Here is a 23,912-nt window from a genome sequence, read left to right as displayed (position 1 = left end):
TAAGCAACACTACAGCTTTTTAGTTGCCTTGCAACACTTGCCAAAAACAAGCCAGTCATTTCACTCTGCATTTTGTGTGTTGCACGAATTACAAATTTCAAAAGCTATTATAAAGAAGTCATCATGGGTCCCGACTACGATTTTACCGATACTCCCGTCAGCACAGGAGTAAGTTCTAGCAGTTCAATTAACCAGGAATATATTAATAACGCTTGTTCTGCACGCAGACAACTATTATGGCCGTAGAGTTCGATGGCGGCGTTGTGATCGGCGCCGATTCTCGTACCAGCTCTGGAGCTTATGTTGCCAATCGTGTGACTGACAAATTGACCCAAATCTCCGACAAGATCTACTGCTGTCGCAGTGGCTCTGCAGCCGACACACAGGCTATAGCTGACATTGTTGCCTACTCGTTGAATTATCACCGCAATCAGACAAACAAGGAGCCACTTGTCTGGGAGGCAGCATCAGAGTTCCGTAACTATTGCTACAATTATCGCGACTCACTGCTGGCTGGTATCATTGTGGCCGGCTGGGATGAGGAGCGTGGCGGTCAGGTCTACAGTGTTCCCTTGGGTGGCATGTTGACCCATGAGGCTTGCACAATTGGCGGCTCTGGATCTAGTTTTATCTATGGCTTTGTGCGTGAACACTATCGTGAGGGTATGCCCAAGGAGGAGTGTGTGGATTTCGTCAAGAAGGGTTTGTAAAGTACACATTTTCTATTATCCCATTTTAACAATTGTTTCTTCATCTTCATAGCTGTGCAACATGCCATCTTCCATGATGGTAGCTCTGGCGGCGTCGTACGCATTGGCATCATCACCAAGGATGGCATCGAACGTCGTCTGTTCTACAACACAGAGTCTGGGCTGCCGACGATTGTGGGCTCCCAAAGCTTTGTCAACTAAACTATGTAAAAGGGAAATGAATTCGAAATTCACAATATAATAATAATTTGGTTTTGTAATAATATCGTATAGCTTATGTTTTATTATTGATGAGTATTGATGGAATACAAAAGTCGAAAAGTCTACAATATATATATGATAATAAATACGTCGAGAGGATGAGTGGATTACAAACTAGAGAGTAAATTATATCACATCCTTGCAATTGAGTCCATATCCCATTTCAAATTATGCACGCGAGTTGGACGAAGCCTGCTCGGGTGACATGTAAGTAGTCTCCATGGACTTGGAAGTATTGTGCTGTTGTTGCTTTCTAAAGCGATAGTAAATCTCTGGTGTCCATACCAAGACCACAAGCAGTAGCAACACTGCTTGAGCGTACAAACAAATGACGTATGAGTCGGCATAATCACGAATCCAGCCAAGGAGCTGACCAACTGTTATCACAATGATGCCTTTGCTTATCATGCTCAGACCCAATCCTCCAGCTAGTTTATCAGCACGGCAATGAGCTGAGATTGTCAAATTGTTGTTGATCACCGTTGCTGATTTTGTCATTCCAATTAAAACGGACATGGAAATGATAACGCCCAAATTGGTGGACCCGGCCAGCAAAAGGCGACCGAAAAGCAGACCCGCTGTGCCAAGGAGGAAGACCACACGGTAGGGCATACGCAAGCGATCTGTGATGCAGGGCAAGAGCAGGCGACAAATGATATCAGCGCCAGCGACTACAGACATGCAGGTGGCCACCAGTTGGCTGTCGAGCTGGGCTGTGTGTTGCAGGAAACTGGGGAAGACCATGGTAAAGTTGATGGTGGCCGTGTAGACCAAAGCCATGCCCACAATGATGCTCCAGAAGACGAGATCCTTGAGCAGTTCCAAGTCCATGGCCTGAGCTAAACGGTGAGCCATCCTGCCGCACAGCGTTTCGTCAGTCTTGGTTGGAGTAGGAGTGCTTTGCAGAGGTTGAATGGTGATGCTGGTCTGCGACTTGTCCTGTTTGTCCACCAGCAGCTGCATGTGCTTGCGATTGTTGTGCTTGACAGAAGCGGGAGTCAATGGCTTCAGGAATAGAGCACCAAAGACCTGAAAAAGGTTTATTAAACTTTAGTTAAGTAGTTCAATAAGAAGGTAAACTAAGGAGACATACCCCTGTGAGCGAGAGCGATGCCATTGCGAGCACTGCGCCACGAAATCCATGATTAACCATAAAGTAACGGACTACATGCGGCATGAAAACTTGTCCAACTCCTGCGCCAGCCAAAGATACGCCAACAGCACGTCCACGTTTGCTGGTAAAATACGAATTGATGGCCATAAAAGTGGATGGTGAAATCAAGCCCAGGCCAAAGCCCACAAAGCCACTATAGCCCACAATAAAGTGCCATGTCTGCGTGGCGAATGAGCAGAGCACCAAGCCAAAGGAGACCAGCAAACAACCGCAAGCTGCCACATTGCGTGGCTTGAAGCTCTTGATCGCTGGACCAATAAAGAGACCCGAGAAATTCAGAGCCAAGCTGTTGAGATTTGTGATGAGCGCGGCGGTGAAAGTATCCTCCTGCATGCGACGCAATTCACCCACAAAGAGTTGGCCGAACACCGATAAAATCGACTGATTTGTCATCTGCAATGAAATGTACACTATTATTAAGCAATTCCTTGAAAACTGCGCCTTAAATTTACATTGATGACGGCGACTGCGGCGACAATGATCCAGCCATAGCCACCATCGGGCACGATGCGTGTTGTCTGAACATCCATGGTGTATTATCTGATTTCAAGCTTGAGCAAGAGCAGCTGAAAGATAACAACAAATAAAAGATTAACTAAGCTACTATATAAGAAATTGGCTAATTATATTTAATATGCTTATCAGTCTTATCGCGTTTGTTTGATCACATGGCTGCCAATTCGGTACTCAAAAGGGGTAAACAAACTCAAAGTTGAAAAACAAAATAATACGTTACACAGCAATATAAAATAGCAACAAAGCGCTGCAGACAGACAAACAAAAACGAAATGCAAATAAACAAAGCGCAAATTGGGCACTTACAGTGATGTGAAATGTCGCAATGCGCTGGCGAAATGCTAATGCAAGTTTTATTCATTTTGTTAGCATTTCACTCGCATTTATTTGCGTTGATTAAGCGCCACACACAAATCTAATAAAAATTCACGCAAATTGTTTAATTTAGTTCAAAGTCGTTAATGCTGCCAACTCGCGCAAAAAAAACAAATATCAAAGCATTTAAATTATAGCAAGTTGGCAGCGCTGCGGCATAACAGCTGTTCGCTTGTGATGATGCCCGCTATCGGAGATTCTGGACAATTATTGAACACATTGTTGGTGGAAATATTTTGATTTTGAACAAAATGTGTTATCTGTGCACACAGTGCACGGATGATGCCATTGGCAATATTCAGTTTGGTTCCACCGAAGCTCAAATTCTACAAATGAATGAAATCATCGAAAAGCACTTTTGGCTACAGGTAAAAAAGCATTCAATATATTTATTCGTTATGGTTTTAACGCTGAGACTTTTGCAGACCAAAGACGCCAGCGGACACGTGTGTGGTGCTTGCTGGGATCAATTGTTTGCCTTTCACAACTTCTATGTAAGCGTTGAGCAGGCACACAAGCAACTGGCCGCAAATGTGGCCAAAGAGAGTGAAAACACAACAAACACAGCTGCTCTTTTGCTGCCACGCGATGTTATTAAGCAAGAGACTGTTCCTTCAGAGAGTGTGGCGGCAGCTGTGAAGCGGCGACGTGGGCGTCCACGGAAGCAATTGCCGCCAGAAGAAGCAACAGGTATTGACAGCAGCGAATTTAAAGCGGTTTTGGAGCAAATCAATCTCAATGAAATCAAAATTGAGTTTCCCGAGGCGGATTTAAGCATAGCCGATGTGCTAGAGGAGCAAGATGATGATGAGGAGGAGCACACCATGTCAGACTATCTGCAGCAGAGTGTGGGCGGCGAAAGCGAAACTCTGGAGGTGGCCGTCAAACCCAAACCGAAAACGAAAACAGTACGGAAGACAAAGACGAAGAAACGACGTTGTGCCAAGAAACTGAAGGTAATCAAACAACCGAAAAAGCTACCTAGCGACAGTGTGCACAACATGGCCAAATCGAAAGAGTTTAATGACTATATACGCGATCACTACAAAGTCATCTGTCCCATCTGCAATGGTGCCATGGAGGACTTCTCTGAGCTCTTAGTTCACACACGCAAAGAACACAATCAGCGTGGCTATGCGCTGTGCTGCAATCGCAAGTTCTGGAAGCGCGGCGTGCTTGTGGATCATCTGCGCCGGCATCAGGACCCCGAACTTTTCAAGTGTCACATTTGCCAGCGTGTGATGGGCCATCGACGCAGCCTGGAGCTGCACATGCGCATGCATGAGATCAAGCAGCGTGGACGTCTCTATCAGTGCGAGCAATGCTCAAAGAAATTCTACAGCGCGGTGGTCTGCGAACGCCACAAGCTGACACACATTCCCAAGGAGCAGTGGCTGGTCAACTGCACCAGCTGCAGCAAGACGTAAGTCTAAAGTTGTGAAGTTAACTTGATTCATATGAATTCATATGTATTCCCTTTCTTTAACAGCTTTCCCAATGAATATCTGATGCAGCAGCATGTGAAGCTGGTGCATTTGCGTAAGTTTGACAAGATTTGCGATGTGTGCGGCAAGTCTGTACGAGGTCGTGAGGCTCTCGTGCGTCACATGGAGGAGCACGCGGGTATGCCGCAAAAGGTCATCAAGTGTGATCTCTGCGAATCGACGCTGACCACAAAATACGGGCTGGCGCGGCACATTAAAATGATGCACACAGCGGAGAATCTCCAGCCCATACAATGCGAGTACTGCCTAAAAGTTTCGCCAAGTTTGCAGGCGCATCAGCATCACATCAAGTACACACACAACACGGCACGTTCGCATCAATGTCCCATGTGCGAGAAAGCCTTTAAGCGGCCCAATGAGTTGCGCGTAAGTATTGAAGAGTTGGATGCGTGACTCAGAGTTGTATAAACAATTTTTTGTTGTTTTAGGAGCATATGACGACACATACAGGCGAAGTTCTGTATACCTGTCCGCACTGCCCAAAGACCTTCAATTCGAATGCCAACATGCATGCGCACCGCAAGAAGATGCACTTCAAAGAGTGGCAGGAGTATCATCATCAGCATCAGGCGCGACATCGTAACTCCGATACCATTATCTCGGTCAGCGTGCGCAAGACAACCGAGCGCACCAAGGAGGCAGCCGCTGAGGCGTCGGTTGTCGTCGTTGGCGACATTGTCGCTCTGTCGACGGAGTGTTGATCCAAGTGCCCTTTTTTGTAATCAATTGAACAACATTGAAAACGTGCCCACTTTTCGGGGGCGTAATCAGAGAGTGTATAAAGTTTAAAAAACAATTTGTAGCTGCGATTTTTAATTGAAAAGCGAAGCGTTTAATGGAAAACGATTCAAAACCAGTTACAGCTGGTTCCTTGAGACAGCCAGCTCATTACGAACTGGTATAAGACAACAGAGCTCTCTGGGTACGCGTTATCAACAACACATTAAGGTCGAAGCTGCGTGGTTACGTTATGTCGTTGAATACATATAGAGCATGGTTCAGTATTCCGGAGCAAATAAATTAAGTATGCTTATTATTATTATTTTTGACGAACGATCGAGATCGGTCGATTCGATTCTAATCTGAGCCGAGCCGAGCCTAGACAAGACATAATCATGCTGAAGTGTTGGATGAACCGGTTTAAGTCAGTTGCAAAGTGGATTCTGTGCAGCTTATCAGCGGATTCGTATTATCAGTTCAAAGGTGTATTTTCTTGTTGTTGTGTCTCTGATTGCCGCCTGCCAGCATCTTCCAAATTATGCCAATGGTTCACTTGGCACGATGACATACAACAAATTTTTGTTTTCAATTTGCACAAAAAAAAATCACAATTCCGGTAAATTCGTGTTTACCAATGGAATATTTTCGTGTGATTTTTAGTTGACGTTATTCTTTGTTTTTTATTTTTGGGGGTTCAGGACCTTTTGCCGGCCCGTGCATCACATTTACTTAATTGTGAAATTCAAATTTCTAATCGCGTTGTAAAACGTGACAAACAAACATGTGCAGAACGTAATTAATACCCAACTGAAGTACCACCTGAATGGATTTACTTAAAAAAAAAAACGAATTAAATGAACACTTACCTGTCTACAGATGCGTAATACAACTTTTCTTATATATAGTATTAGTTTTACTGCAGACCAATTTAATTTCTGACTGTCACTGTTGTTTACACTTGTTTTATGTCTGCGAAACTTCTTGATTGGGGTTTTATTTAGTTAGTTAGGGTCTGAAAGAACCTTATCGCACAACGAGTAAATATTGTTTGGCTGGCTCGGCGCTGTGTTGTGGTATTTATTGACTTCGACTTAACAGCAAACCCACACAGCTTGAAAAATAAAGATTGGCATTCAAAAAATTTGCATTTTTCACTTTTGGCGCCAAATGGTAACCTGTGGTGAGTTAGTTGAAGAAACTATTCACCTCGTCTCGTAGCAAGCAGCTTTTGAAGGTGCAAGCCGTTCGCTGTTAGAGAAAGTTAACAGTGTTACATTTAAATATTTTAAAATTAAGCATTATTTGTATTTATTTTCTAAATTATAATTAAATATTTGAGTATGGACTAAATGTTAAAGTTAAAATTAAATTCTTCACAGAAATGTTGCAAAGCAAATCATAAACTATTGCACTCCATGTTAGTAACATTGCAGGAAACTGTTAAGTTGCATTGTTTTTTTTTTTAATACGACGTGTCACACATACTGGTGCACACACAACCACACAGCTGTGTTTATAGTTTTATAATTGTTGTTATTTAAAAACAATGGTCGACGATAGCACTAGAAAAACACTGAGCAGCATACCACTGCTACAAATCCGTGCCGGGCCACGTGAGAAAGATGTTTGGGTGAAGCGCCTCAAAGAGGAATACCAAGCGCTCATTAAGGCAAGCAAACTTTTCCAACACAATAACAACAATATCTGATTAATTAATTTGCATTTACAGTATGTGGAGAACAACAAGCAGTCGGGCAGCGATTGGTTCCGTCTTGAGTCCAACAAGGAGGGCACCAAATGGTTCGGCAAGTGCTGGTATATGCACAATCTCCTCAAATATGAATTCGATGTCGAATTCGACATTCCCGTTACGTATCCGACCACGGCACCGGAAATAGCGCTGCCCGAACTCGACGGCAAGACGGCCAAAATGTATCGCGGTGGCAAAATCTGCCTAACCGATCACTTTAAGCCGCTGTGGGCACGTAATGTGCCCAAATTTGGCATTGCTCATGCCATGGCCTTAGGTCTGGCTCCTTGGTTGGCTGTCGAAGTGCCCGATTTAATCGAGAAGGGCATCATCACGTACAAGGAGAAGTCGTGAGCCAGCAGCAACAGCTTTGTGAACAAAATTCCCTATTAGACAATTTATAGCAACTATTTGAGTTCCGGTTTCTTACAAATTAATGCATTTTTATACATATATTTTAATTTTTGTAAAACGCTGTCTCAAATTCCTTGTATAAAAGTTTTTCCATCATTTGTAAATGATTGAAGTGTACTTGTTATTATTTTATTACTAAGAATATTCAAGGGAAACATAGCTAGCTTTATTAAACGGGAAACTGAAAAATCAAGTATATTTATGGTATTTGTCTTTGGTATCCCAAATCGTCTCAATGGGATAATGCAATATATGGTTACGGAATACATTGCTCTTAGAAATTGGAACAAGAACAGAGAGACCTACAAAATTTAGACCTTTGCGATCCTTAGATCTTTGAAATTGGAATTGCTGGATATCCCACAATGGACTTCAACTTGCTTGCTCTGGATGGATCAGTTCACTTAAGGAATCATCGCTATATAATCTAGTATGATAGAATAATTGCGAATTTGGTTGGATATTTGTACATACGCATATGTATAATGAAAGTCATTAATCTTTGCGGTTTATTTAGTCAAAAGTCAAATTGGAAAAGATCATATTTCACTGTTATTCATCTTTGATTTGTTTTGTTTTCTCTTTTCTTTTCTTTTTTTTTTTGTTTAGTTTTTGTTTTTTGCATTTAGTCCTAAGTGTCTAAAGAGTAAGAATTTCATTTGGTTGCTTAAATTTGATCAGTGAGCTTCGATAGAGCCAGTTCAGTTCATGTGATTGTTGCGCTGGCGCCAATTGTCCGACCAGATTGAGCTTGGCGAGGTAAATGGATCATATTGGGTGGGCATCTGTTGACGCTCCTCTTGTTGTTGTTGTTGTTGTAGTGGTAGTTGTTGTGCGTTATCGATATGATTGTTGTTGCTTTGATTGCTATGATTGGCAATAAAGGCTGCTGCGGCTGCTGACGATTGCATATCGGCTACTCCGGCGACACCCGGAAACTGGCAATTGTTGTTGTTGTAGTTGTGTTCAAGACCAGGAGGCGGACGTATGTAACCCATGCCCACACTGGGATGAATCGTGTGCATTGGAGATGTACGCAAAGAACTCGGATTAGGCCATGCGCCAAAGTCAAGTGAAGACCAAGAGTTTCCAGTTGCAGCTGCGCCATTTGTGGCATTCAGTGGCCAATTGCTGTCGTCTAGGTTAGGCATCATGCGCTGCTGCTTCTTGAGCAGCAGCATCATCTGATGCTGTTCATTCAGTTGCTGCTCCTGAAGCTCACGCTCACGCTGGGGTTGGTCGTACCAATTGTTGCCATAACCTGTAATGGAAAAATATGTAGAAAATATTTAACGCATTTTAAAAACGTCTAAGAAATCAAAAAAATATAAAGTATCTAATAACTATAATAAAATAAATCATACATATATGTCATATAACTAAAAAACTCTTTGTGACTAATTAATAATCTTAAAGAACCCATCAAAAAACTACATTGTTAAAGCCTTGAGTTTAAGGATTTGAAAGCCAGTTCCAATAACTTAACCTCTGCTTAGCATGTGGGTTCGAAGCTACCCTAAAGTTAAAGCAATTTATATACTGAATTTGAAATATTAATTCGAAATAGTTTAAATTTTAGTAAAATAACCAAATTATGAGAAAATAAAAAACAAGTAAGAAAGCTACAGTCGAGTGTACTCGACTGTGAGATACCTGCTACCCATTTTGAATAAAAGAAATATATTTTGCGGTATTTTTCTCAAAATATACCAAATATACTGCAAAATGCTAAAAAATATACCAAATGGTATATTTGGTATATCGATATAGTACCGCATTCAAAATATACCATAAAATATTATAGCTCTATCTCTTATAGTCTCTGAGATCCAGTGTTTCATACGGACGGACGGACAGACACACAGACGGACATGGCTAGTTCGTCTCGGCTGTTGACGCTGATCAAGAATATATATACTTTATGGGGTCTGAGATGCCTCCTTCTACCTGTTACATACATTTCCTGCTGGCACAAAGTTATAATACCCTTCTACCCTATGGGTATAATAAAAAGCACATTATTAAATCCTCGGATCTGATGCCTAGTAAAACAGTTTGAAGCCAAGATCTGTCAAGACTTGAATACTTACCATTTATAGCGGGCAAATCCATGCCTAGATGGTTCATGGGAGGCGGCTGCGGGTTCTTAAAGAGCGTGTTCATCAGGACATTGCTCGAAACAGTTGTTTCTGGCGTCATCTGTGTGTCCCAACCCATTGACATTGGTTGCGTCTGTACGCTCTTGCGACTTCCAATAGGTCCTAGATCGTTTTCAGCGGGCGCCCAGTTCGTATTGCACTCCAGGACTGGCAACGGCTTTGATGGCAACACTTCGCCAAGGTAGACGCCACTGCTTGTCTGAAAGGGATTCGTGATCATCGTGTCCATATCCGAGGTTGTCAATGGCGATACATTGCCCTCGGTGACACTTGGAGTGCCATTGAAATTGAGCTGCTTGATGCGTGGTTTGCGTTGCTCCGTCGTCTTCTTACTTGCTCCTCCTACACCATTTAGTTGCGTTGGCTTCTGTTCCTTGCGTCGCTCGCGGCCTGGCGTCTTGCCCAGCTTCTTGGCGCTACCGTTTTGCTCCTTGAGCACGCGTTCTTTGGGCGTTTCCATTGAGCTTTTTGGTGGTTTTGGCGATACGTTCTCCTGCTGCTGTTGCTGTGGAGGTGTTGTTGCTGCTACAGTTGGACTGGATTTGGCATTGGGACTGACTTTGGTCTTCTCCTGCAGCTCGACGGTTGACGAGTCCAGCTTGGGCTTGGGCAGGGCAGAGGGCGGAGTGACGGGTTTCGCTTTCTTTGGGGCACGTGTTGCTGGCACAACTGTTGGCGGCGTTTGAGCGATTGGCGAACTCTTCTTGCTGGGCTTGGGTGAACTGCTCGACTGCTTGGCTGGCGGACTGACTGCAGCAGCTGCAGCCTTGCTCTCACTGCTGCCCAGATCCATGCTCCAAGCTGTCCAGGACTTGGGCTTGCGAGAGCTAATAACTTTATCCGTGGCTGTCGCCCGCTTGCGCTCCTTCAGCTGCCCGTTGCGTAGTTTCTGCTGCTGCTCTGCCTTGAGTGCTGCGGCGCTACTCGCTGCTGCTGCTGCTGCGCTGGCTGCATCCTCCTGCAGCTGCATCTTGACTATGTTCCTCAGGTTGAACGTGGGCTGCAATGGACTCTTGTAGCGTGCCGCATCGTAAGCATTCTGCTGCGCCACAATTGCCCTTGCATCGAGTATGGCCGTGAGCAGCACCAGACAGAAACTGGCCAAAAGCACCACAAGCGCTGCATTGCGCAAGAGACGCTCCCATTGGGGACGCGGCAAGGTGGCCGCACAACGCTCCACACTCTCGGCAGGCAACTGGGCCACCAGCTGGTATTGGATGTCATAGTCGAGATTCGTAAGCAGCGTCAGTGTGCGTTGCACACGATACGCAGTAAAGTCCGGACTATAGCTGATCTCCACCTTGCGTGTTTCGTTCTCGCGCAGCTCAAAGCCGTTGCAATCGATGACCTTAAAGCCATGATCCTCGCAGTGTCGCTTGCCAATCAAAAATCCCTCAATGCGTATGGGCAGCACACCAGCATTGCGTGCTGTAAAGCTGCGTGTAGCGCTCACTTGATGACTAGTCGTGTCCTCCTCCTCCGTTGACTGCTTCGAACTGCCATCGCAGCGTTCAAAGGCCTGACTGCTCAGCTCAAAGAGCAGCGGCATGCTGGAACCGGGCCGTCGATTGCCAAAGCGAAACTGCGATTGCACCGCACGCGCCGTCAACCAAACAGCCTCGTAGAGCGTCAGATTGCTGCGCACGTGGAGCAGGGTGCAATACTTGTCTGCCAGCTGGGCGCTGAACTGCACGGGTATCGTTAAGGTGGCGCCTGCGGGCAGCAGCACTGGGCCGGGAAAGGTCACATCGGGTAACGAGAAGACCGGCTGATCCGTTAGATAGCAACTGCTGCTGCTCACATCGATCACCTCGTGCGGCAGCGACAGTTGTGTGCGTCGCGCGTATTGTGGATCGGACAGAAAGTAATCGAGCAGCAGTGGTTGGGTTGTCGGATTGCTGATGGTGATCCATTGGCGCTGCACTTGACCCACTTCGACGGCTGGTATGGGCGGCAACGGTTGATGCTGCACCAGCTTGGGCCACTCGATGCCAATGCTAAAATCCAGCTCCAGGGGCGGCAACTCTTTGCTGTGCAGGACCAGCGACATCGAATGCAGTTGTCGCTTCAGCTGCCGATAGAGTTCTGTGCGTTGTCGCACCTCGGCGCCATCGTAGAGCAGATTGTTATTGCTCGTGTGCTGCGCAGCATCGCCTTTGGGAAATATCGCATTCTCATTGCTGGATGGCCTTATGTAGCAGGCATTGCGACACAACGCCGACGGTTCGAAGTAGATGCGACCCACCTTCGTCAGCGTTTGGGCTCCAATCGTCGTGCCTTTGGCATTGAAGTCCTTGAAGCGCAGCCCTTGCCGCTTAAATGTGATGGCCGTGACGTGCACGGGATCGGTGAAAGTGGAGCGTATGCTCAACACTGCCGAGCACATTTTTCCGGGAAAACATGACTTGAACTGCAGCTGCTCCTGCTCAATGTCCAGCTGCCCCACCGACGCCTTAAACTTGACCGCAATGCGTATCATTTCGTAGGGCGTCGACAGCTTAAAGGTGCCCACACTCTCCTCGGCCACATACGTTTGTATGTAGAGCACAAAGACGGCGCTTTCGCCAGCGCCAAGTTGACTGCAGAATTGAAAGCTGCTCGTGTGGTTGTTCGCCTCCAGCTCCGCACTCTGCTCCGTGGTGACAACTTGATCCGCGGGAATGCAGCCCAGAAACGTGGCCGTAAAGTAGACTTTGGCGGGCGGCTTAAAATGCCAATTTGCCACCTTGATGGGTATGGGATTGTCGTTGCGCAACACAATGTAACCTTGGCGCGACTGCTCCGCAAATGGCACTGTGCCCAGATCGAGTCCTAGGTCATAGGCGCTCTCCGTGCGCGGCAGCTGCAGTTGAAACGCTTGCGTTGACACATGCAAAAGCCCCGTGCACGCAACGATAGGCAGCTCGAAGATCGTTACATTGCTCTCGATGCGCAGCACTGAATTAAATTTGGCCTGCGCATTGAGCAGTTGCAGCTGCAGCAGTTCTACCGATTCACCCGGCTGTAGCAGCAGCTCCTGTTCCAGCGTCGACATCTCCAGCAGCGCTGCATCGATGGGCGCGCTTAAGCTGAGATTGTAGATCTTCAGGGGAAAGGCAAAATTGTTGCGGACGACGAGCGTGCGTTGGCTTTGCAGCGGCATCTCGTCGCTGTCCACGCTGGTGATGAACAGCGTCACATTGCGATCGTAGTGCAGGCCGCCTTTGAAGATGTCCGCACGCACCATGACCGTAAACTGTTGTTGCTGTTGTTCCTCGCTGCTGATGACCAGCAAATCATTGATGCTGGCGCTCTGCTCAAACAGCTTAGGATCGAGCACAATGCTCGAGTTGTGCGCATCATAGCTGAGACCGGGTATCTCCCGTAAATAATTTCCAATTAGCTTACGCTGCGCCGCATCCACGTGCTGATTCTGCATGTTCAGCTTGAAGTGCAATGCATCCGCATGCTGATCGGTGGCAACGCGACCAAAGTCCGCCACAGGATTGCTGGCATAGGCACCATGCTTGGGCAGGATTTCGAATTCAACGGGTATGACGAGCACATTCTCATTGAGCTGCTCCAGTGGCGTTGAATCATCCAGCGCTTGCTCGGCTATCTTGATGCGTATATAGGCGCTGTGATTGCCAGCGGTTCGTCCATGGAACGAGATGCGTATGACAGGCTTCAATGAATGCGGCGGTATCTCCCACAGTTTCTGCGGAGCTTCTGACATGCCACTGGGCAGCTCCAATTGAAATTCGCCACCGCTGCTGTAAACCTAAAGTCAAGGGGAAAGGAAATTTAAACAGCTGCTGATAAACCGTTGAGTGGCCACTCACCTCGAGTATCTGCAGCGGTCGCTCGTGCGGATTGTACATATGTATTTCGGGTGTGAGCGTTGCATTCATGGGCGCCTTGATGCCCACAAGGGGCTTGAGGCGATATGGACACTCGCTGCCCTCGCCGCGCACCGCATATTCGGCACGTCCAAATGACGTTTGGATGAGTAGACCCGTTGATATGGCACCAAGTTGACGGGGCAAGAACACCACACTAAACGTGGTGTTGCCCTGGGGCGGCACATCACGTGTGCCAAAGAAACTGCTGTAAAACACTGGACTTGGCCCAGCCACAGAGTTCAGATGCACGGTGCGATTGCTGTGCTGATTGAAGAGCGTCACAATCTGTGTTACCGTTTGACCCACCGACCACTTGCCAAAGTCTATGGCGGGCGGCACAAAGTTGAGGTGTCGCAATAGTTCGACCTGTTCGCGTGTGTGCGGCTCGTGGGGTGGCAATGTTTGCGTCTCCTCCAGACCGATGAATGGCTCCTGCAGTTCGGACAGCACCTTTTCCCTGCTGCCCGCCATTTGCTGATCGCTGCTGCTACCCCACGCACTGTTCATAATCAGCAGCAGCAATGGCAGCAACATTGTTGCCTGCCAATTTGTGTACATCTTCTTCTACGCGGTTGGGATTGCAATTTTTTGTTGTGTTGTGCGCGCAATGTGTGTTCGAGATGATGCGCTTTGCTTGCTTAATCACGGCACTTAAGACTCCTGTTCACATTAAGTACTAGATTTAATTATATTACTCAATATCGCTTATGCTATCGCTGATTCGATTCTGAGAGCATTAACTTTATCAGCTGTTCAATGCGTGAGCAGCTGACTCCGATGAATTCTTCATATTCCGCTAATTTATGGTCACTCTGTAATGAACGTACTGTTAACGCAAAAAAGAGCTCTTGATTGATGGAGTAGTTGTCGACTATGAGGAATATGCATTTTTGGAAATTTCTTAAGTGTACTTGATGTAGAGTTACCGGTCTTCCAATCTTAACATCTAAAAGATTTATTTAGCTAAATAAAATGAATTCTATCTAAATTACTTTGTATATATGAAATATATATTCAAATCCAATTTGTGGTGTGACCATTGAAATGCACAAATTCACTTACTCAAATTTCTTGTTAACACTTTGTTTATAAGTTGTAATTTTTTTAAGTGCATTTATTTTGGGGAAGTGGAACCTAATATCAACCAGAAAATGTTACAGACACTGTTAGGTTTTACAGAAATTAGCAACCCAAAATCATTTTTTAAAAATGGCGCATTTTGCGCCAAAATATCAATATACCAAAAGGCTGCAACCAGCTGCTAGTGATTATGGTGGTGTAATTTTCGATGTAAAATAGTCAATTCTGAAATTTGAGTTGCGGTCACGCTGGAGGAAAGAGCAGAAGAAAGTTTTGCGGTGTACAATTTTAAACAAAAAAGTGAAACTGCTCGGAAAATAATAGTTACAGTGAGTTAATCAAAGTGCGTTAATATTCTGTTGTAATATAAAATGTTAGTTTTTTTGTGCTGTTCGAAATTGTAAAATAAACATTAAAGGAGCAAAAACACACACACACAAGCCTATACACACCTACGTACAAATACATATACAAAGAGCCATGCGAATTTCTTCTGTGGCAGCGACGTCGAAGCATTTGGTATCCAAAAAAAAAAGAAGAGCAATGAAAGAAAAAAGTAGAAATTGCATCATTATTGATTTTACCCACTTTCACTGGGCCGCCCAGCCTAAAATAGCTTTAGTTGCCGAGGCGTAGAAAACAAAGCAACATTTTTACAACTAATACACACGTCAGAAATGCGCCGTGAACTTCGACAATTGCGCGCTCTCAATGTAAATTTGGTTGGTACTTGGCAACCGCAAGCAGAACGCAGCGATGCCGCGACGCAACGACGGCGCAGCGGGAGCTTTGAAACGCAAGCTTTGAATTTGCAAAGTCATTCATTTGGGGAGCCATTGTTGGCGCTATCATTGCTTAAAGTGTGTGCAAATTAGAAGCAAAAACAGCAACACAAACGAACCGAAGCAGCGCGATGTGTTGCCTTCCATCGATCAGTTGTAAACAGGAAAAGCCGTGTACGCGTATATGCGTGTGTGTAAGCATCGCTGCTAACGTCAGCGTCGCTGTTGTCAACGTCAATTTACCTGCATAATTCAGAAAACCGTTTTAGGTGAAAGTAGTCGTATGGTATTTACCTGCTGCTGCTGCCCTTTTCCGTAACTTATTCCACAGCATACTAAACCGGTTCATCTTCCCCTCGATCTCAAATCTTTTCGTTGCACTGTCCATTTTAAAACCCGATTTTCATTGTGGTTAAAAATAGCCAAAAAGAGAATACAGTATAAATGAGAATGTCCCATACCACGCCCACTCACTTTCAAAAGCAACCTCGGCTCAAAGTGCAGCATACTTCGTAAGTGGCAACAGCAACCAGCAAAGGCAACAATAGTGTTATTAGTTTACTTTAAATATTCAAATGTGCGACTCAAATTGTTTTGCTGCCGGAGTACACTTTGAGATACCCGCTATCTAGATATTTGAAATGCAGGGTGAACAACGGACACACTGACTAAGCTGTTGATGCAGATCAAGAATATTAACAACAAAAGTAATGAGAACAAAACAATGTGTTGTTACTGATTAGCTGCAATTAAGATAGTTTTTGAATTGTAGGGTTTTAGGAGTATGTACCTTGAGTATGTTTCTTGAGGTTGTTTACGGGGAATCCCAAATAATAGTATTGTGAAAAAAAATCAATGATGTCTTGTCCCCAATTTGTATAGCTCTTGCTTTGATATCTTATGAGTTAAAAATGTTGATAAGGACGGGCAGACAGATTCAGCTGTTGGTACTGATCAGGTATATATTTTTTTACAAGAAATCCACAGAATGTGGTGTGGCCTAAAGAGTTCAAGAATTATGCTTAAAGTTATCTTTAACTTTTACAGGTTCGTAGATATAGAGAATAATACCACAGACCAACCTGTTGAATCAGATCAAAGAATGTATGGCGCCTCATTCTACATGCTCTATAGTTTTTCTTTGGCACCAACTAAAAATGCCCTTTTATTCTCCGCCTATTGGGTAAATAACACATATTTACTTACGATAACACACAAAATATAAACTAGTGAAGCGAACGAGCCGAGCGAACGCTGCGCTGTCGTAAATTCGTAAAGTCGTCGTCGGGCGATTCGGGTTCGGATTTAGTCTTCATCGCTGGTTGAGCTTGCATATTAGATTTCAGTTTACTTCGGGCGAAACATCGCGCAGGTTGCCAACAGAGTCGACACTAGAACTCTCTACTCCCTATGCTTATATAGTATAGTAAAAGAAATAAAAGCGAGAGGCAAACAAACAAATCAATTCATTCAAACGCAAACGCGAACGCGAAACGAGACACCACAACACACACACTTAAGGCAGGTGCTCGACAAGAAAAGAAAACTGTGTGCACTCTAGTATAGACGATAGATAGGTTTAGTTGCGCGCGCCTCTAATCAATTCTAAGTAAATAGAATCAAAGTTTTAAAGTACAGCGCGAAATAGGTATTTGTGAAAGCCCAGCCAAAGTCAACTCAATGATCTATCAATTCATTATATTTGTATGCATATTTATCAATGTGTTTTTCTTTTGCAAATTTCAGCAACACTAGGACTACAGCATGTCTGCGAAAGCGATCACTGAAGCCAGCGGAAAGGATGTACTGAACCGCCATCTGAATCAGAACGGCGCCGGCGCAGCCACCTGTCGATTTGCCACAGTCAATGCTGAAACCGATTGGTCCAAGTTGAGCGTCGATCAGCCCTGGTTGGTGAGCACGGTAAGTGCACGATGTTGGCGCTCTAAATTCAAATCTAATAATAAATCCAACACCAGCCAATTCGTAGATAACGCACTTGTCTCAAAATGTGCCACCCAGCAAACAAAACACAACACAAAACTCTCACATGTTTGCTTTTATGTTTCGTTTTTTTGCGCTTTTTATTCGCATTGAACTTGACCCTGACGGTGGCCCAAGAAGCCGGCTAAGGCCACGTCGTGAGCTGCTGCGTCGAGTCGTGACTAAGCGTCGCACTTAGGCTGACTGGCTGCTGGCTGGCTGAGTTGTGCTGTGTTGTGTTGTGTTTGGGGCGGCATCAATGCTTCGCATGATTTCCTAATCAGCGATAAGCATGGTCCGAGTATTTTCACTACCCGAAACTTCATATATGCTGAATACATATACATTTTTGTTTATAGACTAGAAGACGGAGGTGAAACTCAGTTGTGCGAGGCAATCAAACTGATTGAAGCAACGCGATTGAATGCGATAGGGATAACAGTAAACATTAAAATTGGCTGATTCATAATAACAGTGAAATGCTGGGTGTGAGGAATGCCCTATTTCTATGCAAGTGTATTGATTAGATTGCAAGAGTATTATAGTCTTTCATCTGATATATACATATGGTGTTCGGTCTTTTCCCAGCTTTTAACTCTTCCTACAAATTGTCTAAACTATCAAGAGATAGCCAGAGTAGTAAGACACTAGAAGCTTAGATTTTTTGTAGCGATATTTGACTGAATCACTATCTTAATAAAATGCCCATTCTAGGTGGGAGAAATGCCCAATTTCTATAGAAGTGTATTGATTAGATTCCATGATCTGAAATGAGATATGTGGTATTCGGTCTTTTCCCATCATTGGGGAGTTTTCCGCAACAAAATGTCCACATTGGACACCTATCTCTCTATAAATAGAACAGATTAAACTTTGGGGACATATCAAGAATGGTAAAACCCAGAAGGATGAGATTTTAATGTATTTTACAAATTTTGACTGAATCATAATTCCACTAAAATGCCCATTCTATGAACGAGGAATGCCCAATCTCTATGAAAGTTTACCGATTAGATTATCTATATGGTGCTGAGCACTGTCTATCTCTCTATAAATAACATAATACTATACACTGACCGACTGATTGACTAAACTTTTGAGGTATAACAATTACGGAGAAAGCTAGGAGCTGAGATTTTTATATTGCAATAATTATATCTTTAGGGTAAACACAAAGAAAAGTTTCCCAAAATTGCAATCAAGCAAAAACGTTTCGTCACTAAATTTATCATCTTGTTAGATCTATCAGTTATCGGTCGACATATTGGGGCCAATTCCCAAAGGTGTCACTCGAGTGTTTGTGCGAAACCCGCCGATTAGATTGCCTAGCTACCAACCGAGATCGCGTTGGGTCGTAAAACTCTTGACATTGTCGGGCTTTTCTTCAAACTATTTTTGTCAGCTTAACACTCACGCAATACGCACACATTGAGGAAATTTTCCTAAACAAAAAAAAAACCAATCATTATTGGCGCTCAGAAATTACTTTGATAACGCATACATTTTTTTTTATCGCACCACAACAAACATTGCATGCGAAAAAAGTGTGCTTAGTTTATTGGCGAGCGGCAGGTGGCGTGATAATTTCTGATTGTTTAGTGAGGATTATGCTGAAAGCAGTTGAAACCGAAACGTGATCAGCTCACAACAATATAGCACACAATTAGCAATATGGCACTACCGAAAATTGATTGTATTTGGTCATAGATTGGATTTGTAGTAAGCACGACAACGTTGTTGTTGGTATAGTTTGGTTAATATGCAATTATACTTTGAAGCAGTCGCCTGAGGCTTGCCGCATTCTATATAACGACAGACGTTGCCCTCTGCTCAATTTACACTCGTACGATCTTCTAATAAGCGGCAGAGTAATTGTGTGTGAGTGTTTCTCTGTTTGTATAGCTGGTGTATTGTTGTCATTGGCAATGACGCAGCCTCTCGGCTGACCCCTTGGAGATTGTCATTCATACGATCGTTCGTTCGTCTCGTTGCGTTGCGTTCTCGTTCTCTCGTATCTCGAACCTATTAACATTGATCTCTGGCGCTGCGGGAAGTGAATTTCTTTGGGGTTGTTGAATGATTTACGTATCATAATTAGCATGTTTTTGTATACTAATTATTTATATTTTCTTTCTTTTTGATTTACTTCCTTTTTTTAGCCACTTGTGGTCAAGCCTGATCAGCTGATTAAGCGACGCGGCAAACTTGGCCTCATTGGCGTCAAGAAGACCTTTGAGCAGGTGAAGCAATGGATCGGAGAACGCCTCAACAAGGATCAGAAGATTGGCAATGCGGTGGGCAAACTGCGAAACTTTATCATCGAGCCCTTCATTCCCCACACAGAGGTGAGTGTCTATAAATAGTTTCTAATTCACAAACTTCTAATGTAAATGAATCTCTTGCAGGCCGAGGAGATGTACGTGTGCATCTATTCGCATCGCTCTGCGGACACGATCCTGTTTTATCATCAGGGCGGAGTTGACATTGGCGATGTGGATGCCAAGGCTGTCAAGCTCGACGTTCCCGTCGACAGTGAATTGTCGCTGGTCGATGTGAAGACAACGCTGCTCAAGGCGATCACAGATGCTGCGACTAAGGAGCGCATTGCCAAGTTCGTCTTTGCGCTATACAAGACATTTGCCGATTTGTATTTCACGTATCTGGAGATCAATCCCCTTGTGGTGACTGCAGATAATTTGTATATATTGGATTTGGCAGCCAAGCTGGACTCGACTGCCGACTTCATATGCCGTCCCAAGTGGGGTGAAATTGATTATCCACCACCATTTGGTCGCGATGCCTTCCCCGAGGAAGCCTACATTGCCGATCTAGATGCAAAGAGCGGCGCCTCACTCAAACTCACGATTTTGAATAGAAATGGCCGTATTTGGACCATGGTTGCTGGAGGTGGTGCCAGTGTCATTTACTCCGATACGATTTGCGATCTTGGCGGCGCCGCAGAGTTGGCCAACTATGGCGAATACAGTGGAGCACCATCGGAGCAGCAGACGTATGAGTACGCTAAAACCATACTTAACCTGATGACCTCGTCGCCCAAACACCCAGATGGCAAGGTGCTGATTACCGGTGGCGGCATTGCCAATTTTACCAATGTCGCTTCGACCTTCCAAGGTGAGTTAGCCCTTATCTTATCAGCAGTAGCAATTGTGTCCAAGTCAGCTAATTAAATCACCTCTCAAACTTTGTCAGGCATCATCACCGCACTCAGTGAGTTCCAACCCAAGCTGGTCGAACATAATGTCTCGATCTTTGTGCGCCGTGCTGGCCCCAATTATCAGGAGGGATTGCGTCGCATGCGTGACTTTGGCAGCACTCTCGGCATTCCTTTGCATGTCTTTGGCCCCGAGACACACATGACCTCCATTTGCGGCATGGCTCTGGGCAAGCGACCCATTCCACAGGCGGCCAGCGTTGAGTTCTCCACGGCTAACTTTTTGTTGCCGGGCGGACAGCAAGCGCAGGCTGACTTGAAGGAAGCCAGTGATGCTGACGCTCTGGGCTCCGGTAGGTGGAAAACCACATTATTCTCACATGCTAACATTTCCTCTCCCACCACTTCCTCTCCAGCCACAACGTTTAACAACCTTCTAACTCTACACTTAAGTGTTTTGTACTAATATGACTAATGTCTTCTTTTTGTTGATTGTTTATTGAATCTTACTCTGGACCTGCATTTATATTTCTGTTTTTCTCTTTGTATTCTTTTTGTATGTATTTGCATTGATCGCCCTCGTCCAACAAATCAACAAACCACACCCACCAAAAACCATAAAAAAAATATTCTCCGTTTGTTTGGCCACACCACCAAAAAAAATATCGCACCTCGTCCTCGAATATGTGAACTGCAAAAAATCCCCAACAAACAATCCAAATCAATCTTCAAAACTTCACATCGAATTTCGCATATAAAAATCCCCGCAACCAACCAAACAACCAACCAACGTTCGTCCTCGTAATCGTATCGTAATCGTATATTGAATGTTGTCTATTTATATGTGTATATATTATATGATATTTGTATGTGCAATTCTATACTCTCTCGACTATATTTGCTCGCTCTCTCGTTCATCATCATGATACGATAACTGTCAATGGCATCGACATCGACTTGCCACACTCATTTGGGGAAATTAAAAAATGAAAACTAAAAACCACAAAAATTAAAAAAAAAACCAAAACCATAAATAGCGTTGGGCTCGAAAACAGCACAATCGATTAAACTCCCACCTATCTCGGCAGATGAGAGCGATGGAGTTGCCGCCACCAATAATCACCAGCAGAACAGCGCAAGCAATGGGTCGAACTTGAATAGAAAGTTCTTCTCAAACACAACCAAAGCCATCGTCTGGGGCATGCAACAGCGTGCAGTGCAATCTATGCTGGACTTTGACTTCATCTGCAGGTAAGTGTGGAATGAATTTTTATCATTGAATCTCTATTAATAATTGATTCCCCTGCAGACGCGATGAACCTTCGGTGGTGGCCATGGTTTATCCATTCACTGGCGATCACAAGCAGAAGTACTACTGGGGACACAAGGAGATACTTATTCCCGTCTACAAGAAGATGTCCGATGCCATACATAAGCACAAAGAGGTCGACGTCATGGTCAACTTTGCCTCGTTGCGTTCCGCCTATGATTCCACTTTGGAAGTGCTTGACTTCCCACAAATACGCACGGTTGCCATCATTGCCGAGGGTATTCCCGAGAACATGACACGCAAGCTGATTGTGGAGGCCAACAAGAAGGGAGTCGCCATCATTGGACCCGCTACTGTCGGTGGCGTGAAACCAGGTTGCTTCAAGATTGGTAACACCGGTGGTATGCTGGACAACATACTCCACTCCAAGCTCTACCGTCCAGGCAGTGTGGCGTATGTTTCCCGCTCAGGTGGCATGTCGAATGAGTTGAACAATATCATCTCGAAGGCAACGGATGGCGTCATTGAAGGCATTGCCATTGGTGGCGATAGATATCCCGGCTCCACCTTCATGGATCACATTCTGCGCTATCAGGCCGATCCCGAGACGAAGCTTATAGTGTTGCTGGGTGAAGTGGGTGGCAACGAGGAGTACGATGTGTGCGCTGCGCTCAAGGATAATCGCATCACAAAGCCACTGGTCGCCTGGTGCATTGGCACATGCGCCAGCATGTTTACCTCAGAGGTGCAGTTCGGTCATGCCGGTTCGTGTGCCAACTCAGATCGCGAAACCGCCACGGCAAAGAACAAGGCACTGCGCGAAGCTGGTGCCTATGTGCCGGAATCCTTCGATAATCTAGGCGAGCTGATCCATCAGGTGTACAGCGAGCTGGTGAAGACCGGCCGCATTGTGCCACGCGAGGAAGTGCCACCACCAACAGTACCCATGGATTATTCGTGGGCTCGTGAACTGGGACTCATTCGCAAGCCAGCCTCATTCATGACCTCAATTTGTGACGAGCGTGGCCAGGAGCTGATGTACGCTGGCATGCCCATCAGTGAGGTGCTCAACAAAGATGTGGGCATCGGTGGTGTCATCTCGCTGCTGTGGTTCCAGCGTTGTCTACCCTCGTATGTGTGCAAGTTCTTCGAAATGTGCCTGATGGTCACGGCTGATCATGGTCCAGCTGTCTCTGGCGCCCACAATACCATTGTGTGTGCTCGTGCTGGCAAGGATCTGGTCTCCTCAGTCGTCAGCGGTCTGTTGACCATCGTAAGTTGAACACGCAAATGTTATTTGAGTAGTTTATTAAAGTTGCTTATGTGATTTTAGGGTGATCGGTTTGGTGGCGCTCTGGATGGTTCTGCCAGGCAATTCTCAGAGGCCTACGACACCAACTTGCATCCCATGGAGTTTGTTAACAAAATGCGCAAGGAGGGCAAACTCATCTTGGGCATTGGACATCGCGTCAAGTCCATCAACAATCCCGATGTGCGTGTCAAGATTATCAAGGAGTTCGTCCTGGAGAACTTCCCACAGTGTCCGCTGCTCAAGTACGCGTTGGAGGTGGAGAAGATCACCACCAACAAGAAGCCAAATTTAATTTTGAATGTCGATGGTGTGATTGCTACAGCCTTTGTCGATATGCTGCGCAACAGCGGTTCATTCACAAGGTGAGTAACCGAATTCATTCATTTATTATTCACTTCAATTATAATCATCTTAAATAATTGCAGTGAGGAGGCACAGGAGTACATCAATGTGGGCGCTATTAACTCACTGTTCGTGCTGGGTCGTAGCATAGGCTTCATTGGTCATTATATGGATCAAAAGCGACTCAAACAGGGCCTTTACCGTCATCCATGGGACGACATTTCTTATGTCATACCCGAGCAATACAACTAAGGAGCCGAGCTTGTCCATTGATATTACAAATTGTTGGATGTTGTTGTAGTTAAGCACAGATGTTAACCAACTGCTTGTGGCGAGCATGGATAGATATGTATATGGCCATGGCATGTTCCACAAAACGAACACACAAAACACACTCCATTAGCTGTGTAGTTGAGTTTATATTCTTCTTCTAAAAAACAAACTAAAAAACTAAAAACAAACTTAGCTCAGCTTTTCCTTATATGTCTCCTCCTTACTCTTTATTT

At 44.8% G+C, this 23,912-nt stretch overlaps 7 protein-coding genes across 11 annotated transcripts in view; 4 read left to right on the top strand and 3 right to left on the bottom strand.

Annotated features, from left to right (window-relative positions):
• Window positions 1–3,159, bottom strand: part of LOC133843116 (uncharacterized) — a 37,629-nt gene extending 34,470 nt beyond the window's left edge. The window contains exon 1 of the mRNA XM_062276527.1: window positions 3,149–3,159. The gene's annotated coding sequence lies outside the window, so the exon portion shown is untranslated. The remainder of the gene's footprint in view (window positions 1–3,148) is intronic.
• LOC133843152 (proteasome subunit beta type-6) lies at window positions 8–980 on the top strand. The gene is made up of 3 exons (XM_062276577.1): window positions 8–168; window positions 228–702; window positions 763–980. The coding sequence occupies exons 1-3, from the start codon at window positions 124–126 to the stop codon at window positions 909–911; spliced, it is 669 nt and encodes a 222-aa protein (XP_062132561.1). The 5' UTR covers window positions 8–123; the 3' UTR covers window positions 912–980.
• LOC133843136 (monocarboxylate transporter 13) lies at window positions 958–6,305 on the bottom strand. Of its 2 annotated transcripts, none has more exons than XM_062276560.1 (4): window positions 6,128–6,305; window positions 2,598–2,711; window positions 2,065–2,538; window positions 958–2,000 (listed from the first exon to the last, which is right to left on the bottom strand). In XM_062276560.1, the coding sequence occupies exons 2-4, from the start codon at window positions 2,673–2,675 to the stop codon at window positions 1,140–1,142; spliced, it is 1,413 nt and encodes a 470-aa protein (XP_062132544.1). In that variant the 5' UTR covers window positions 2,676–2,711; window positions 6,128–6,305; the 3' UTR covers window positions 958–1,139. The 2 variants fall into 2 exon arrangements, with proteins under 2 accessions (XP_062132544.1, XP_062132545.1); XM_062276561.1 differs by lacking the exon at window positions 6,128–6,305 and adding an exon at window positions 2,968–3,128.
• LOC133843129 (transcription factor grauzone) lies at window positions 3,197–5,337 on the top strand. Its single transcript, XM_062276551.1, has 4 exons — window positions 3,197–3,404; window positions 3,462–4,459; window positions 4,526–4,907; window positions 4,970–5,337. The coding sequence occupies exons 1-4, from the start codon at window positions 3,288–3,290 to the stop codon at window positions 5,240–5,242; spliced, it is 1,770 nt and encodes a 589-aa protein (XP_062132535.1). The 5' UTR covers window positions 3,197–3,287; the 3' UTR covers window positions 5,243–5,337.
• Window positions 6,306–6,722: 417 nt separating the features above from the next.
• LOC133843157 (ubiquitin-fold modifier-conjugating enzyme 1) lies at window positions 6,723–7,529 on the top strand. Its single transcript, XM_062276583.1, has 2 exons — window positions 6,723–6,930; window positions 6,991–7,529. The coding sequence occupies exons 1-2, from the start codon at window positions 6,808–6,810 to the stop codon at window positions 7,363–7,365; spliced, it is 498 nt and encodes a 165-aa protein (XP_062132567.1). The 5' UTR covers window positions 6,723–6,807; the 3' UTR covers window positions 7,366–7,529.
• Window positions 7,530–7,886: 357 nt separating this feature from the next.
• Window positions 7,887–14,229, bottom strand: LOC133843115 (transmembrane protein 131 homolog). The gene is made up of 3 exons (XM_062276525.1): window positions 13,406–14,229; window positions 9,516–13,344; window positions 7,887–8,686 (listed from the first exon to the last, which is right to left on the bottom strand). Exons 1-3 carry the CDS (start codon window positions 14,021–14,023, stop codon window positions 8,127–8,129), a joined length of 5,007 nt encoding a protein of 1,668 aa, XP_062132509.1. The 5' UTR covers window positions 14,024–14,229; the 3' UTR covers window positions 7,887–8,126.
• A 528-nt stretch (window positions 14,230–14,757) lies between these two features.
• On the top strand, window positions 14,758–23,835 carry LOC133843117 (ATP-citrate synthase). Of its 4 annotated transcripts, none has more exons than XM_062276531.1 (9): window positions 14,758–14,874; window positions 17,074–17,250; window positions 19,470–19,655; window positions 19,716–20,442; window positions 20,521–20,835; window positions 21,571–21,733; window positions 21,792–23,025; window positions 23,086–23,426; window positions 23,490–23,835. In XM_062276531.1, the coding sequence occupies exons 2-9, from the start codon at window positions 17,092–17,094 to the stop codon at window positions 23,656–23,658; spliced, it is 3,294 nt and encodes a 1,097-aa protein (XP_062132515.1). In that variant the 5' UTR covers window positions 14,758–14,874; window positions 17,074–17,091; the 3' UTR covers window positions 23,659–23,835. The 4 variants fall into 4 exon arrangements, with proteins under 4 accessions (XP_062132515.1, XP_062132512.1, XP_062132513.1 ...); XM_062276528.1 differs by having other exon boundaries at window positions 21,520–21,733; XM_062276529.1 differs by lacking the exon at window positions 14,758–14,874 and adding an exon at window positions 16,684–16,848 and having other exon boundaries at window positions 21,520–21,733.
• Window positions 23,836–23,912: the final 77 nt, after the last annotated feature.

The sequence above is a fragment of the Drosophila sulfurigaster genome, chromosome 3 (genome assembly GCF_023558435.1).
Source record: "Drosophila sulfurigaster albostrigata strain 15112-1811.04 chromosome 3, ASM2355843v2, whole genome shotgun sequence".
NCBI classification, from domain to species: Eukaryota; Metazoa; Arthropoda; class Insecta; order Diptera; family Drosophilidae; genus Drosophila; species Drosophila sulfurigaster.
This window is presented reverse-complemented; position numbering and strand designations above follow the sequence as displayed.